Source organism: Acinonyx jubatus, chromosome D1 (assembly GCF_027475565.1).
Source record: "Acinonyx jubatus isolate Ajub_Pintada_27869175 chromosome D1, VMU_Ajub_asm_v1.0, whole genome shotgun sequence".
In the NCBI taxonomy this organism is placed as follows: domain Eukaryota; kingdom Metazoa; phylum Chordata; class Mammalia; order Carnivora; family Felidae; genus Acinonyx; species Acinonyx jubatus.
Window position 1 is genome coordinate 91,537,343 of NC_069390.1, and position 18,270 is coordinate 91,555,612.

An 18,270-nucleotide genomic window follows, 5' to 3' on the forward strand; every position below is an offset into this window, starting at 1 on the left:
TTGTTGAAACTTTTCACATCAATATTCATCAGGATGACCTGTACTTTTCTTTTCGTGTAGCAACCTTGTCTGGTTTTGCTCTCAGGGTAATGCTGGCCTCATGATGAGTCAAAATGTGTTCCCTTCTCTTCAGTTTTTTTGGAAGAGTTTTAAGAAGACCTAGCATTAATTCTTCCTTAAATGTTTAGTAGGATTCACCAATGAAGCCATCTGGTCCCGAACTTTTGTTTTGGGGAAGTTCTTGATTGCTGATTCAATCTTCTTATTTGCAGTTGGTCTGTTCAGATTTTCTATTTATTTATGTTTCAGCCTTGATAGGTTGCATGTTTCTAGAAATTTATCCATTTTTTTCTACGTTGTCCAATTTGTTGGCATATAAGTGTTCACAGTAGTCTCTTATGATCCTTTGTGTTTTTGTGGTATCAGCTGTAACGTCTCCTCTTTTGTTTACAATTTTATTGATTTGAGTCCTCATTTTTTTCTTGGTTAATCTAGCTAAGCATTTTCTTTCTTTTTTTTTTTTAATGTTTATTCATTTTTGAGAGAGAAAGGGAGAGAGAGACAGAGAGACAGAGAGACAGAGTGTGAGCGGGGGAGGGGCAGAGAGAGACAGAAAGAGACAGAGAGAGACAGAATCTGAAACAGGCTCCAGGCTCTGAGATATCAGCACAGAGTCTGATGCAGGGCTTGAACTCAAGAACTGTGAGATCATGACCTGAGCTGAAGTCAGACACCAAACTGACTGAGCCACCCAGGTGCCTCTAACTAAGTATTTTCAATTTTGTTTGTCTTTTCAAAAAACCAACTCTTAGTAACATTGATCTTTTGTATTTTTTTCCTATTCTGCTCTAATCTTTATTATTTCCTTCTACTTCTACTATCTTTGGGCTTACTTTGCTCATCTTTATCTAGTTTCTTGAGGTGTAATATTAGGTTGTCGTTTTTAGATCATTTCTCTTTGAAGGCATTTTTAGCTATAAACTTTCCTTTTAGAATTGCTTTTGCTGCATACCATAAGATTTAGTATGTTGTATTTCCATTTTTGTTTGTCTAAACATTTTATTTCCCTTTTGATTTCTTCTTTGATCCATCGGTTATTCAGGATTGTGTTAATTTTCATATATTTGTGAATCTTCCAAGTTTCCTCATTACTGATTTCTACCTTCATACCAACGTGTTTGGAAAAGATACCTGATATAATTTCAATCTTCTTGAATTTGTTAAGACTTGTGTTATGGCCTATGTGGCATATGATCTATCCTGAAGAATGGTCTGTGTGTTCTTGAGAAGAATGTATATTCTGTTGCTGTTAGATAGAATGTTCTGCATATGTCTGTTAAGTCCATTTGGACTATAGTGTTGTTCAAAACCAGTTTCCTTATTAATTTTCTTCCTGAATGATCTATCCATTGTTTAAAGGAGGGTACTAAAGTCTCCCACTATTATTGTATTGGTGTTTATTTCTCCTTTCAATTCTGTTATTATTTGCTTTCTGTTTAGGTACTCTGATGTTGGGTGTGTAAATATTTTTAATTGTTATATCATATTGATGAATTTATATAAGAACCTTCTTTGTCTATTGTGACCCTTTTCAACTTAAAATCTATTTTGTCTTCTATAAGGATAGACACCCCCACTCTATTTTGGTGACCACTGACTGCATGGAATATCTTTTTCCATCCCTTCACTTTCAGCCTATATGTGTCCTTAAAGCTAAAGTGAGTCTCTCATAGGCATCATTTCTCTTTTAAGACAGTGTGGTATTGGCAAAAGAATTGACAAATAGGTCAGTGGAACAGAAAAGAGAGCCCAGAAATAGACCGGTATAAAGTTAACTGATCTCTGACAAAGGAGCAAAAGCAATACAGGGAAGCAGAGATAGTCTTTTCAACAAATGGTATAGGAACAACTGAATGTCCATGTGCAGAAAAATGAATCCAGACACAGATCTTACATCCCTTATAAAAATTAACCCAAAATGGATTATCAAGCTAAATGTAAAACACAAAATGACAAAATTCTTAGGAGATAACACAAAAGAAAATCTAGGTGACTTTGAGTATGGCAAATAATTTTATATATATATGTTTTTTTGGTTTTTGAGAGAGAGAGAGAGAGAGAAAGCGCACGTGAGAGAGCACTGTCAGTACATAGCCCAACACAGGGCTATATATGATGAACCATGAGATCATGACCTGAGCTGAAATCAAGAGTCAAATGCTTATCCGACTGAGCTACCCAGGTACCCCAATTTTTTAGATACAATACCTAAGGCATGATAGATTAAAAAAAATTATTATAAGCTGGACTTCATTAAAATTAAAACCTTCTGCTCTCCAAAAGACAGTATCAAAAGAATGAGACTTAAAGCCACAGATGATAAGACACATTTGATAAAGGATTATTATCCAAAACAAAGAACCCTTAAAACTCCAGAATAAGAAAACAAATAGTCCAATTAAAAAGTGAGCCAAAAACCTAAACAGATACCTCACCAAAGAAAATGTACAGATGGCTAATAAGCATATGAAAAGGTGCTCCACATCATATGTCATCAGCAAACTGCACATTAAAACAACAAGGTACTGCTACACAACTGTTAGAATGGCTGACAACCAAAACACTAACAAACCAAATGCTGCAGAGGATGTGGAACAACAGAAACTTTCATTCATTGTTGACAGAAATGCAAAATGGTACAGCCACTCTGGAATAAAGTTTGGCAGTTTCTTTCAAAACTAAACATACTCTTACCATATGATCCAGCAAGGATACTTCTTGGTATTTACCCAAAGGAGGTGAAAACTTACACCTAAATGAATCCTGCACATGAACATGTAGAGCAGCTTTATTTATAACTGCCGTATCTTTGAAGAAACCAAGAAATCCTTCAGAAGCTGAATGGATAAACTCTGGTACATCCAGAAAATAGAATATTACTCAGTGCTACAAAGAAATGAGCTGTCAAGCTATGAAAGGTATTAGAGGAAGCTTAAATGCATATTACTAAGTGAAAGGTAGCTAATTTGAGAAGGCTACATATTGTATCCCAACTATATAACATTCTGGGCAAAACAATGGAGACAGTAAAAATATATCATTGGTTACCATGGGCTGGGGAAGAGAAAGATGAAGAGGTGGAGCACAAAGCATTTTAGGGCAGTAAGACTATTCTGTATGATATTATATTATTTGGATACAAATCATTACGCATTTGTCAAAATATACAAGAATGTATACAACACTAAGAGTGCATCCTAATGTAAAATATGGATTATGATGTGTCAGTGGAAGTTTATCAGTTGTAACAACTGTACTACCATGCTATAGGATGTTGAGAGTGGAGAAGGCAGTCCACGTGTACAGGCAAAGGAGGTAAATAAAACTCTCTGTACTTTCTGCTTAATTTTGCTGTAAACTTAAGATTGTTCCAAAAAAAAAAAAAATTTTTCCACCAAAAAAAAAAAAAACCATAGCTCTTAACCAACTTTTCATACTTCTTTCCAGATCAAAAACACTTGTTTCTACTATGGCTAATGATTTCTAAAACCTAGTTTTCAAAATCATCTTAACTGGCAATTGAAGGCTCATAATAAGGATCAAAGAACTTACTTTTCAGCTTTCTTTTGATATTCTTTTTGCCTTTGTTGTTCTTTTACTTGTTCTCTTTCAATATCCATGAAAAGTCGTCTGTATCGCAGGTATTGCTTTTGACGCTAAAGGAAAGAAGTTAAAATTTCTTAAGATTCTGCTCTCAGAGGACTTCCCAAGGAAGGAAAATATCCTTGTGCCATAGACAAGAAAACTACATATTACAAAAGTCACATGGAATTAAGTCTTTAATTTCTTTTTTTTTTAAGTTTATTTGTTTATTTTGAGAAGGAGAGAGGGAGAGCACATGTACATGTGCACATGCATGAAGGAGGGGTGGAGAGACAGGGAGAGAGAGAATGCCAAGCAGGCTGTGCTCAGCACAGAGCCCGACACAGAGCTCGATCCCACAACCACAAGATCATGACCTGAGCCAATATCAAGAGTCAGACACTTAACCGATTGAGCCACGCATGCGCCCAGTCCTTAATTTCTATTTATGGTGACCTAGGATAATATCACATACAGCAACAGCTTTATATTCTCAAGCACATGGCTATTAGATATTACAGACAAATCAGAGAAAGAAGTATTGATTTTTGCCCTTAGTATAGTCCTTTGTCAACAGCACTTGAGGAAATGATTGTATAGGACATGATAAGATATAGTACTATATTTACTCTGTGTTCCCAAGTTATAAGTACCATAGAAGGCCAAAGAAAGAATATGAGAGGTATTTTATGAAAGAAAAATAGTCACTTTAACTTTTCAAAATTAAAACCACATCACAAAAGTATACTCTAAACCAAGCCTAATACAGTGGAAGGAGGGAAGAAGGACTGGGAATATCTGAGCATCATACTTTTAAAGGGAACAAGTATAATAAAAGCAGTGCTACTGCCCTGTGTGTGACCTGTTCATACTTCTGGGTTTATACATTCTCTTTTAAGGACAGAAGCTACTCAAAGGGCACTAGTGCACACACAGACGTGGTTTTGCCCTTTGAGCAGCTGATGTCCTTTCGGTAAAAATTATGAAAGTCTAATAGCCAGTTCTTAATATTGAGGATACATCACAATTATCAGTGGTGTTCTTGAAAACACAGATGCCCCAAACCTACCTTTTCAGATACTGATCAGTATATCTGGTTTGGGTCCAGGCATTTGTATTTTAAAAAAAGCTCCACATCTGATTCTAGCACATGGACAGTGTTAAAAACTGCTGGTTTAAACTAACATTAGACTGAGAAGGGAAAAAAGGAAGTCATAAGTTAAAACTCTTCCTTTAGGTCATTGTAACAAATATACACTAATGGGAAAAATTCACTAGGATCACATCTCTGATTTTACATCAAGGTTATCTTAAATCCTAGGGGCTTAGAAGAAAAGTTCAACACATTATAAAGAGTCAAGTAACTTCTTTGCCTTTATCCATGGAACTTGTAGTATTAGCTCTAAATGTGTAAGTACACAATAAATTGTTCCCAATTTCACACTACTATAGTAGAAAAGCTGGTGTCCAAAAGCAATTATCATTACATACTTCTTTCTTGTCTTCTTCTTGATCTACTCCAGACTGAAATGCCAGTGGAACTTGGAATTCGGTGTTCAATCTTGACTGACATTCACCATACACCTGTTAGAAGTCCAATCACACAAGTGAAAAAACTGCCCAAAGCTAGCCCTGCACGTGCTTTTGCTATTTTCATCTATTGATTCTTTTCTCCTGCAACCCTGAGCTCAATTGGATAAAAACAAACAAAAACTCAATAAAATAAAATAAATAAAAAAAGAATGAAAGCAGCAGAGTCAGAAGGAAATAAACCAAACAAAAAACAATAAACCAAAGAAAATGATTCAGGTCAAAAACATGGATGAATTAGTAACAAATCAAAATGTTCAGAATGAAAGTTCTTCTAACGTGATCGCTCGAAATCACTCTATTATGCATGTGCTTGGGATTGAATCCAGGATATAAAGCCAGATCCCTTATTATCTTAAATCTGTAATCAATTTCTATTTATACAACTCCTTGGTGGGTGTGAGCCCAGAGAAGAAGGGCCTGAAAATGTTATAACATCAATTGACATGGAAGGGAGGAAACTGAAGCTAAAGTTCCCCCATATTACTATAAAAGCCTTATGATATAACCTGGTATACCTGCTTTGACACTGTATGAGTCAAATTATGATCTCTAACTTTCAGAAATTAAAGTCATTTTAATATTACTTTTTCTTAGCTTAGAAGTTATTTATCTTTTAGCAAAGTTTCAGGATATAAGATCAGTATTGTATTTCTATGTACTTGCAATGAACAATCTGAAAATGAAATTAATGGAAAAATCCACTTAAAATACCATCAAAAACTTACTTAAAATAAATTTAACAGAGGAACTGTAAGTTTTATACTCTGAAACCTAAAAACATTGTTGGAAGAAATTTAAAAAGATCTAAATGAATGGAAAGACATCTCCTGCTCATGGACTGGAAGACTTAATATTGTTAAGATGGCAATACTCTCCAAATTCATCAACAGATTTAACGCAATCTCCATCAAAATTTCAGATGACTTCTTTGCAGATGTTGGCAGGATGATCCTAAAATTCATATGAAAATGCAAGGGACCCAGAGTTGCTAAGATGGCTTTGAAACAGAAGAACAAAGTTGGAGCAATTACTCTTCCCAATTTCAAAACTTAACACAAAGCTACGGTAATCAAGATAGTGTGGTACTGCCATAAGAACAGATTTATGGGAAAAAAAAAAAAAAAGAAAAGAACAGACTTATAGATGAATGGAACAGAGCTGACAGTTCAGAAAGAAACCATTATGTTTACAAACAACAGATTTTTATCAAGAGCACAAAGAGAAATCAATGGGTAAGAAGAGTCATTTCGACAAATGATGTTGGGAGAACTGGATATCCACATGCAAAAGAATACCTTATACCACATGTGAAAATTAACTCAGAGCAGATCACAGACCTAAATGTAAGAGATATAAAATTCTTAGAGGAACACATTGGAATAAATCTTCATGATCCTGGATTAGGTTATGGTTTCTTAGATATGACATTAAAAGCACAAGCCACAAAGAAAAAAAAACAACTAACTTAAACTTCTTCAAAACTTAAAACTTTTGTGCTACAAAGGAAACCATCAAGAAAACAAAAAGCCTACAAAATGGGAGAAAACATTTGTAAATCATATAATAAGGGGCTTATATGCAGGATACATTAAGAACTCACAAAACTCAATGATAAAAAGATAAGTAACTCAATTACAAATTGGACAGATAATCTAATAAGGAGTTTTGTAAAAAAAAATATCCAAATAGTGAATACACATGTGAAAAGATGCTCACCATTAACCATCAGAAAAATGTAAATCAAAACAACAATGAGATACCACTTCACACCCATTAAGAGAGCTATAATTAAAAAGACAGATAATAAGTATTAGTGAGAATGTGAAGAAATTGGACCCCTCATGCACGGTTGGAGGGAATGAAATATAGTGCAGCCACTTTGGAAAAGAGTTTGGTGGTTCTTCAAAAGGTTAAGCATAGAGTCCCAGCAATTCCACTTACAGGTATACTCAAGAGAAATGAAAACACATCCACAAAAAAACTTGTATGCAAATGTTCACAGCAACATTATTCATAACAGCTAAGAAGTAGAGACAATTCAAATATTCATCAGCTGATGAGCGGATAAATAAAATGTGCTCTATGCATAAAGTGTAATATTACCCAATGAATAGGAATACAGTACTACTACATGCTACTACTACAGTACTACTACAAGTCAGTGAACTCTGCAAATGTTACACTTAAGTGAAAAAAGCCAGTCACCAAAGACCATGGGTGATCATGGATTCCATGATCCCATTTATATGAAATGTCCAGAACAGGCAATCTCTAGACAGAGAAAGGGGTTACTGGTTGCCTAAGGCTGGGGATGAGAGTGAGAGGAAAAAGGAATTGGCTGCTAATGGGTAAGGACTTTTTGGGTATGATGAAAATGTTCTAAAATTCATTGTGGCAAAGTTTGTACAACCCTTTGAATATACTAAAAACACTGAATTGTATACTTTAATTATATGGTATGTGAATTACAGTCATTTCTCAAAATCCCACACACCTTATCTGTGAATTTGCCTATTCACTAAAATTTGTTTGTAATCCCAAAATTAACACTTGCAATGCTTTTATGGTCATCTGCAGACATGTACAGAGCTGTGAAAAATTTGAGTCACCAGATGTGCATGTTGCCAGCTAAGGTCAAACAAGTGATGCTTTTTGTTCTTTTTGTTTCAGCCTTCATACTGTAAACAAGTATTCTTTTCAAGGTCTATTTAGTGCCCAGGTTTTTGCATTTTTGTGCATTTTGTTGGTGATTTTGCTGTTTAAAATGGTTCCCAAGCACAATGCTGAAGTACTATCCAGTATTCCTGAGCATAAGAAGGCTGTGATGTGCCTTATGGAGAAAATATATGTATTAGATAAGCGTCATTCAGGAATGGGCTATAGTGTTACTGGCCCTGAGTCCAATGTTAACGAGTCAACACCATATAATAAATAAGGTATCTTTGAACAGAAATTCACATAAAATAATGTTAGGTATTGATCAGTGACCAAAATGTTATGATCAGAAGCTCACAAAAACCTAACTCTGTTATCTTCCCTAGCAACATTGGTTCAGCATTCACCAATTCAGTGTGTGTGGCAACTTTATATAACCAACATGAATAACAAGAATCGATTATATTATTTCATTCAAGCTCTTATGTTTAAAGCTATTTATCTATTTGTTATAGATAAAATCTGAAAATTATACACAACAGTGGCTGATGGTAGTCATCTCTGGAATTTTTGGTTATTTTTTCTTTTTGTTTACTTGTGTTTACTTTTGCTACAATAAAAATGGAAACATTTTCTGCTTTCAAAACAGTAAGAAAAACTGGACTTCCAGCACTGGGCAAAGAGTAAGCTCACTATGGACCTGTCTCTCTGTCTAATTTTGTCTCTGTTTCTAATTAAAAATTCCAGGAAATGTGGCCCATGGTATTGGGGGAGAGTATAGGGGGCTCATTCTTCTTCTTATCCTGAAGAAGAATGAGCTAGAAAAGTGGATTCCTTAAATCTGTGTATGAATTGGCATACACCCCCAAATCACCCCTAAGCTGGGCATGCATGGGATGGACCTAAAGGAGTATAATGAAGGCTCTGAGAATCAAACATTCAAGACCCTATTCACAGGAAGTGAGAAAGAACTTATAGTATATAAATTTAACCAGGTTGATTGCCTACTAGAACAAAGAAACAAATAACATTCTTCAGAGGATCTCAACAGTAGCCAGAGTCTCACAGTATAATATTCAAAATTGGATCCAGAAGAAAAGATGGCAGAAGAATCCAGAATATGGTCCAAAGACAGTTAACTCTTCTTCTGAGATAGCAGGAATAGGTAAGAATGGCAAGAAAGCAAATGACTGAGGGAGTAATTGCGTGATGGCTTCTATTTTCTTCATGACAAGTCTGAGAGTATGGGGACGCAGTAAGAACTTAAGAAGTATTTAAGGTTTACAGTTGTAAGTGTGGCCCATAGGAAGAGGGAGCTGACAAAATGCTAAGCGGCACAAGGGACCCAGCTGTGACTCTAGGCCCTAAGTATGAATGTGATCTAAACCTACACTATTGAAATGTTTTTTTCCAATAATGCAGGATTATTTTGGGAGCCTAAAAAGGTAAAGGACGGATCCAGGGGTGAGGATTTTCAGGGCTTGTATGGCAGAAGGACATGAAGAAGAGGTTCTGACCACGTGGCAGCACCCTCGATCAAATGATCAGGGTTAGGTAGCCCTCTTTTGTGTTCAGTTAATGCCCTCTGCACCTTCTACCTTTAGTCATGTTACTTCGTAATCATCTGCTTAGGTGTCAGTCTCTCTTCTTTAGACGGTCTGAAATTTGAGTTCTGATTCACAATTGTGTCTTTGATATTTAGTGCTTAACCAATGGCTAACACCTAACAAAGTGATAAATAAATGTTTGATTGATTAACTAATTCATTCAAAACATATTTAGCAAGAGATCATCAGGTACCAGGCACCATATTCTAAAGGCTGTCCATATATTGGTAAAAAAAACAGGTGTGGTACCTCTCCTCATAAAGCTTACACACCAGTGGAAAACACATTAAATGAATAAATAATTACAAATTGTTTTGTGTACTGAGAAGGAAAGAGAATGCAAGGATAGAAAAAACAGAAGGGAGACCTATTTTTGACAAGGTGGCCGGGATAGTTTTTTTTAAGGAGCTTTTATTTTTTTTTAACATTTTCATTTATTTTTTAGAGATAGAGAGAGACAAAGCATGAGCAGGGGAGAGGAAGAGAGAGGAGACACAGAATCCAAAGCAGGCTCCAGGCTCTGAGCCATCAGCACACAGCCCAAAATGGGGCTCGAACCCACAAACCATGAGATCATGACCTGAGCCGAAGTTGGACGCTTAACTGACTGAGCCACCCAGGCGCCCCTCTAAGGAAATAACTTTTAAGCTGAAGCCTCAAGGAAGAGAAGGGACCAGCTTTGTGAAGAAAAAAAGAGATGGCTATCCAGATAAAGGAAAGAAACATATGCAACAGACCTGAGGTAGGAAAGAACCTGGCATACTTCAGAATACATGACAATGTAGAATAAACATGACAGCATCCCTCTAGGCCAACTTCATGGATCCAAACTAAAAATTACAAAAGAGCTGCTAAAAGTTTAGTCCTGAAAACCTCAGCCCAAATCCTACTTTCTGCCTTTCTGCTCCTTTTCTTCTTGTTCTCTTAAAAAGGCCAAAAGGAAATGTCTTTTTATCTGTTTTATATATCCTAACAACACCAGGTGCCTGAAGGCTCTGTTGTTAAAATAACATACAACCACAAGATAGAAATTATCCAGACAGTGGTAAATTCTAGTGGGAATAAACTAGACTTCACTAAACCATGGAAAAATCTTAGTAGGCCAGAATATTGTAACATTTTCTTGAAAAACTATAGATCTTAACTCAGTACCTCAAAGCTTAGCTTATATATATAAACCCTAACAAGCTCTAGCCTGAACCCTGAACAGTTTATTTCTTGGTGATCCCATCTTATGCTCTCCCGACTTACTGACAGAGATCTAGGCCTGATCAATGGGTAGAAGATTCTCCTGCCCCTTCTCCCTCAGAAACCACTCATTTCTTCCCCTCTCACACCAGAAACAACACCTCTTCTAAAAGAATGTATATATAAAATATAGCTTTTCCAATAGGCAACAAGTGCCCCTGACAATACCCAAGGTTTCAGTGAGAGCAGTAATCTTATGTCAGGATAGGTTCTACACACTATGAAATAAAACAAGAATCTGCTTTTTGCTCACCCTGAGCACTTGCAGCCCAATCCTATCTAAATTCCATTACTCATACTCCACCTGTCTTCTGCTAGAAGCCTCTCTCTGGTGCTTGGGTGGAAGTTGCTGATGGCCATCCAGAAACAAATCCTCTTGCCATCTTTCTGCTGTCCCAACAGATGGCTGCTGCCTGAAGCATAAGGTCTAAAACATACAAAAGCACTCACCAAAGCATGCGAGCAGTGAAATAATGCTAGTAAAAATACTGTAGGCTGCAGTGATAGCCCTGACGTACTCCATGCAGGTCAGAATAATCTGATACATTATGCATATGAGTATGCATTACACTTCCTGCCACTATTATGGATCTTAACTATATTCACGAAGCAATCATCCATAAGCTTCTTCGTCCATAAAACAAGGATAATAGTATCTATCTCCCCAGGTTATTGTCAAAATGAGAAATGAGACAATGGACACAAAGTTCTAGAACTATTTTAATTATGGAAAGTGCTTAATGAACATAAGCTGCTTTTCATAATATTATTGACAATATTATTGACAGTATGAGTAAGAGAGAATACCACCAGCAGCAGCTGCAGCACTGTTGTTAGAAGCAAAGCTCTGGCAAGCCCAGATCAAACTCTAATTTACTTTCTGCTGTTTACTTTTTATTATACTCTCCTCTACCTGTTCTCTGGCAGAACTTGGATCCCGGATATCATGTAAAACATATTCACAGCACTCTGGAAACAACTCCTTTCTCCATCTCTCATCTGTCAAATTATGTAAGGCCTGCCCATAGCTCCTGTGCTAAAAGACAACGTAAACACTGAATATTAATTGCCTAAGCAGGAGCATCATGACGGGGCAATAGTAAAAGCTTCAGTGAAGAGGCCTGAAGTAGTTTCAACAGGTCAGAATGGTGTGATACATCACAGAACAAGAGGACATCACAGCTTTGCCCGTTAATACTGACCTTAACACTAAATCCCTAAACAGTTACTATATTGCCCTATTAAATTTGAGCCAAAACCTAAGCAATTTATTCTCTGCTACTTATTCCTCACTCTACTCTGCTCTGCTTATTCCCTGAGAGAGGCTAGGTCTTAAACACTGGGTGAAACATACCGATGGCACTCCAGAAACAATTCTTCTTTCAATCTCCCATTTCTCAAGAGATGCAGGTTGCTTGAGACACTTGTTCTAAAGGAAAAACAAAATATAAAACTGTGTAAGCAGAAATGATTTTAGACATCACTGACAAATCCAAAATAATGATACTAGCGGAAGATAATATAACAGAATTGGTGTGTACGTGTGCTTCCATCTGTTAGTACAGAATTCCCAAACATAAATCAAAGTAGGAAAGAAAATAGTATAATGCATCCCAAGATACCCATCCCCCAACTTCAATAATTAGTAACGTTTTTTTTCCATCTATCTCTTTTGCCACTTTTTTCCTGGAATATTTGAAAGCAAATCCCAGATTATTCTGGTACCTTTTTTTTTTTTTTTTTGCATGGGGTATCCCCTTATTCAACAAATGGAAGCAGACAAGGCAACAAAGCAGTATTTTTATAATGTTGCTAACATTTTCCCAAGGTACAGCCAGAACACAAGCTTGTGTCATTTCCACAAGTACTCCTACTCAATGTCCCCAGTAACTGCATGCACAAACACTAGAGGTTCAGGAAGTTCTGAGGTGGCAAACAGCTTGTTTTGTCCTTCATCATAACTGGTTTGCAAACTGGATGCCTGGTTTTGGTGTACTGCCTCAGTTGGTCAAGAGTAGAAGCCCTTCAGTATTTACGAGACTAAATGCAGAAAGCCAAATAAGCCTCCAGGATATGAGTTTACAAAGAACAATTTACTGTTAACCAATCAATATTACATAAACCCTGTCTCTTGGTTAACCCCAATGACAGAGGTATGCTTTCTCACCTGGACAGACTTTAGGTCTGGCACATTTCAAAATAACTGAAGATGTTATGCTCTTATCTTCCCTCCAGCAGCTTTATTTCTATGTAGCCTACATGCAAACTAGCTTGATAAGCTCCAACCCCAATTTTAAGTAATTTTGTCTCTGTTACTATTTCAGGAAGGAGATAGTCCTCCCACTGTTTTTGCTCTACATGTTCTCTAGGAGAGGCTCAGTCCTGGCTTTAGGTTTAACATACTGATAGTACTCCAGAGGCAATTCTTCACTCACTCTCTCTGCTCTCATAAAAGATGGCAGTTCCTTGAGAAACATGTTCTAAAGGAATAAAAACAGAAAACAAATCATCTGACCAGGGCAATGTGCTAATCTAATATTGTAGGCTTTGGTGAGAACTCCAGGGAAATGGTACCAGGTGAGGATATTCTGATACATTTGGACTTGAATAAGGATGTAACACGTTTAGCTCAACGCTGTAGACCTGAATTTGTAATCCTAAGCCATGAACAGAAGAGTCTGACAAACCCCTCATGTTTAGTAACTTAGGATCTGCCACTTTTTCCTGCACTATCCATGTAGGGACAGTATGTTTATGGTAATACTGTGGGCTTCAGCAGAAGTTGTAGCATCATCTTAGTAAATTGAAATGGTCTGATTCTACACTAAGAATATGAATGTGATTTATCAACCTTCCAAATGACAGAACTGATTTGATTGGATACATTCACTAGACCAGGGTCTTTTGCACCTGATTCTATACTTCACATTACCAATTATTGAGAATGTATAAAACCCAGTTACTTTATCTCCTGTTTATTTCCTTTTTATTCTGCTCTACCTGATCTCTGATGAAGGTATAGTCCTGGAGTTTAGGAGGCAGGTACTGATAACTTGCCAGGGAAAAGCCTTCTCTCCCTTTCTCACTTGACATATCAGAATATGACTGCTTGAAGCGTACTTTCTAAAAGAAAACAAAAACATTAATTATAAATTGCCCAGTGGAAGTAATATGCTAGCAATACTACAGACTTTATTGAAAGCCTTACAGTAATTTTTTAAACTCAAGATAATGTGAAATATGGAATAAAACAGAAAGCCATGATTTTTGTCATTTTTGAAGTCTAGCTGAAAACAACCATTGCAAGTTCCAAACTAAACCCAGAACAATTCAGTTCCTGCTGGTCTCTCTCCTTTTTCTATTCTACCTTGTCCCTGATGGAGGTCTGATCTTGACTGCTGTGTAGAAGATCCTGATGGGCATCCAGAGGAAACACCTCTCTCCCTCTCCTATCTGTCAAAATTGATGCTGGCTGCTTCAAATTCGCCTTCTAAAAAAAGAACAAACACAAAATATCAATTGTTCACTTAAGAAAGACAAGTTAACCAATAATACTTTAGGCTGTGATGAGAATTCTGGAATGAACTGAGGTCAGAATATAACTTAACATGGTATGGAATAAAAGAAAACATTATATACTCTATTCCATACACATCCAGTTATGACCCTATATAATTTACTTCCTGTTGATCCCTTTCTTCTTATTTTCGGTCTAAGTGATCTCTGGTAGAGGGCTGGCGCTGGAACCTAAATAGTAAAAGATACTGTTGGCACACTTGTGGGCCATGCCTTTTTCCATCTTTCAGGTGTCAAAGCAGATAATGGCTGCCAGAATATTTTCCCTAATATGAAGATTAAAAAAAAAAAAAAAAAGTAAATTGTCCAGACAGGGGTAATATGCTGCTGATAATACTTTAACACTTAATGAGAACCCTAGACTTTTGAGAAATTAATGAGAAGACTACTTTTTCCAACTATGACTCTCCAAATCAACTGCAATTGAGTCCTTCCAAATCCCACTCCAAAATTTAACTGGCTATTTTTTCTTGTTATATCTCCTTTCCACTCTATTTTACCTGATCTCTGGGTGGAAAATCCTGTACTCTGGGGAGAACACACAGGTCTCTGAATAGAAAATGCTGGTGTTGGTCTCTGGGTAGAAAATCCTGGTCCTGAAATTTGGACTGAATATTCTGGTCTTCAGAGAGAACATGCTGGTCCTGACATTTGGGTAGAATATTCTGGTCTTTGGGTAGAAAAACCTGGTTTTTAGGTAGAAAGTCCTGGTCCTGACATCTGAGTAGAACATTCTGGTCTGTGGGAAGAACACACTGTTCTTTGGGTAGCAAATCTTGGACTTCAGACACAATACTCCCATCTTCTAGTTCAATATTCTGGGCTTCTGGCATAATATCCTGAGTTTCTATCTTAACAGCCTGGGCATCAGGCTCAGTGGTCTGGGCTTCAGGTTCAACAGCCTGGGCTTCAGGCTCAATGGCCTGGGCTTCAGGCTCAACGGTCTGGATTTCAGTCTCAACAGCCTGGGCTTCAGGCTCAGTGGCTTGGCCTTCCACCTCAACAACCTGGGTGCTGAGCCTTGGCTCAATACTCTTAGCTTCTAGCTCAACACTCTGGACTCCTGTCAAATCACCCTGGATTTTCAGCAGATCACCTTGGGCTTCTGGAAGATATTCCTGGGCTTCTGGCAGAATATCCTGAAGGCCTTGAAGATCTAACTGCTTTTGCTCTTCCTCTTTCATCACAGCAAATAATGGATTTTTGAATTGTGCTTTCTAAAAGTGAACATAAACATCAAATATAGAATGCCAGGTAGTAGCAACACTCTAGGTTTTCCATAAGACTCCTAAAATAATCTCAAAAAGATATAGTGGTCAAACAAATTACTATAATAAAATGGAAATCAGGATCTTTGCTCAACTTAACAAAACCAAAATCTATAATCCCAAACCAGTACAACAATACTGGCATCCCTAATCCAAATCACAATTTGTTTAATTTCTATCATACTATCTCCTTTTACTCAGCTTTACCTGAACTCTGCTGAAAGGTTTGTCCCTGTCTTCAGAAAGGAGATCCTGTTGGTCTCCCCAAAACAAATTTTCTCTCCCTTTTTTATCTATCAAAATAGATGAAGATTCCTCAGAGTCAGGTTCCTACAAAACACACAATCAAAATGAAAAAAGAAATATCTAGTACAGGTAGAAACAGTGTAATTACAATAAAATCCTAGGCTTCAGCACACTTTTAATATAATTTAGGAAGTAGGTCAATATAATCAAATATTATAAAAACAAGATATTACAAAAGAAGTATAAACTATATACTGAGAACTATAAAACACTGTTGAACAGAATTTAAAAATATCTAAATAAGTGGAAAAACATCCCATGTTCATGGATCTCTGAAGACAATATTAAGACATCAATAAACCCTCACATTTACAGTCAACTGATTTTGAACAAGAGTGCCAAGAAAATTCAATGGAGAAAGAATAGTTTTTCAACAAATAGTACTGGACAAGTGGTTATTCATATGCAAAAAGAATTAACTTAAAACACTTCCTCACACCACATATAAAAATTCACTCGAGGGGCGCCTGGGTGGCGCAGTCGGTTAAGCGTCCGACTTCAGCCAGGTCACGATCTCGCGGTCCGTGAGTTCGAGCCCCGCGTCGGGCTCTGGGCTTATGGCTCGGAGCCTGGAGCCTGTTTCCGATTCTGTGTCTCCCTCTCTCTCTGCCCCTCCCCCGTTCATGCTCTGTCTCTCTCTGTCCCAAAAATAAATAAACGTTGAAAAAAAAAATTAAAAAAAAAAATTCACTCAAAATAGATCATGTAAGAACTAAAATTATAAAATTCTTAGGAGAGCACATGGTAGAAAATATTGATGACTTGAAATTAAGCAATGGTTGGGGTGCCTGGGTGGCTCAGCCAGTTAAGTGTCTGGCTCTTGACTTCAGCTCAGGTCATGATCTCACAGTTTATGGGTTCGAGTCCTGTAGTGGGGAGCCCTCTTGGGATTTTCTCTCTCCCCCTCTCTCTGCCCCTCCCATGCTCATGCACTCTATGTGTATGTGTGTGTGTGTGTCTCAAAATAAATAAATAGACAAACTTAAAAAAAAAAAGATTAAGCAATGGTTTATTAGGTATTAAATCAAAAGCATGCAACAAAAGAAAAAATAGATAAATTGAACTACACCAAAAGAAAAAATTTTGTACACATGATAGCATTAAGAAAGTGAAATGACAATCTATAGAATGGAGAAAATATTTGAAATCATGTATCTCGTAAGGGACATGTATCCAGAATATATAAAGAACTCTTATAACTCAATAATGAAAAAACAAATAACTCAATCAAAAAATGGACACCACCACATTAGAATAGACACTTTCTCCACAAGACATATAAATGGGGCAATAAGCACATGAAAAGATACTCAAGATCATAAGTCATCAGGAAAACACAAATCAAAAGTACAGTGAGATATCACTTCAGACCACTAAGATGGCAATAATCAAAAAGATGGACAATAGTACGTATTGGAGAGGATGTGGAGAAATTGGAACCCACATATATTGCTGATGAAAAACAGCTTGGCAGTTTCTCAAAAGGTTAAACATAGAGTGACCCTACAACCTCCAAATTCCACTACTAAAAAAAAGAATGCCCACACAAAGACATGTACACAAGTGTCTGTAGCACAGTTATTCATAAAAGCCAAGAGGTCCATCAACTGATGAATGGATATACCAAATGTGATATAGCCATAAAAGGAATATTATTCAGCAATAAAAAAGGAATGAAGTACTGACACATTCTACAATAAACTTTGAAAACATTAGGCAAAGTAAAAGAAGCCAGGTCATAAAAGACCATATATTATATATATTATATGATTCCACTTATATGAAATGTCTAGAATAAGCAAATCTATAGAGACAGAAAGTAGATTAGTTGCTTAGGACTGGGGGTAGGGAAAGGGAGGGAACAGAAAGTGATGGCTAATGAGAATAGGGTTTCTTTTAGGGGTTAAGGAAGTGTTATAAAGATTAGATTATGTTGACATTTGCACAAACCTGTGAATACACTAAAAATAACTGAAATGTATACTTTAAGTGGGTAAATAGTATAGTATATAAATTATATCTCAATACAACTGTTAGGAAAAAACACTACTGGTAAATAGTATAGTATATAAATTATATCTCAATAAAACTGTTAGAAAAAAAACACTACTGGACATTAGAATTTTATCCCTTAAACCCAACCTTAATTAGCTGTGGATGGCTCTAACAAGCCATTTTTCCCCCCTCTACTCTACATTTCCCTCCCTGATTTTCTATAAATTTCTGGTAATGCAAAGTAGTTAAAAGTCCAAAGACCTTGATGGAACTTAAAGAGCAATTGTTCTTTTGTTCCTATATTTATCTTGAGGGATGACGGTTCCCTACAAAATGCTTTCTTAAAAAAACAAAAAAGAAAGAAAGAAAAAGAAAGAAAG

General features: G+C 36.6%; 1 protein-coding gene across 12 annotated transcripts in view; it reads right to left on the bottom strand.

Moving 5' to 3' along the window:
• The window catches only part of CCDC15 (coiled-coil domain containing 15), a 97,149-nt gene that overhangs the window by 62,880 nt on the left and 15,999 nt on the right, over nt 1-18,270 (bottom strand). For 6 of the 12 annotated variants that reach the window (XR_008290585.1, XM_027036844.2, XM_027036846.2 and 3 more), the window contains 8 exons: nt 15,797-15,919; nt 14,822-15,538; nt 14,113-14,235; nt 13,746-13,868; nt 12,100-12,174; nt 11,050-11,172; nt 5,134-5,226; nt 3,613-3,716 (listed from right to left, as the gene is read on the bottom strand). Coding sequence is in view for 11 of the 12 variants with exons in the window: in XM_027036844.2 (XP_026892645.1) it covers nt 3,613-3,716; nt 5,134-5,226; nt 11,050-11,172; nt 12,100-12,174; nt 13,746-13,868; nt 14,113-14,235; nt 14,822-15,538; nt 15,797-15,919 (1,481 nt within the window). In the remaining variant the exon portion in view is untranslated. The other 6 variants (XM_053203914.1, XM_053203916.1, XM_053203917.1 and 3 more) reach the window with 6 other exon arrangements.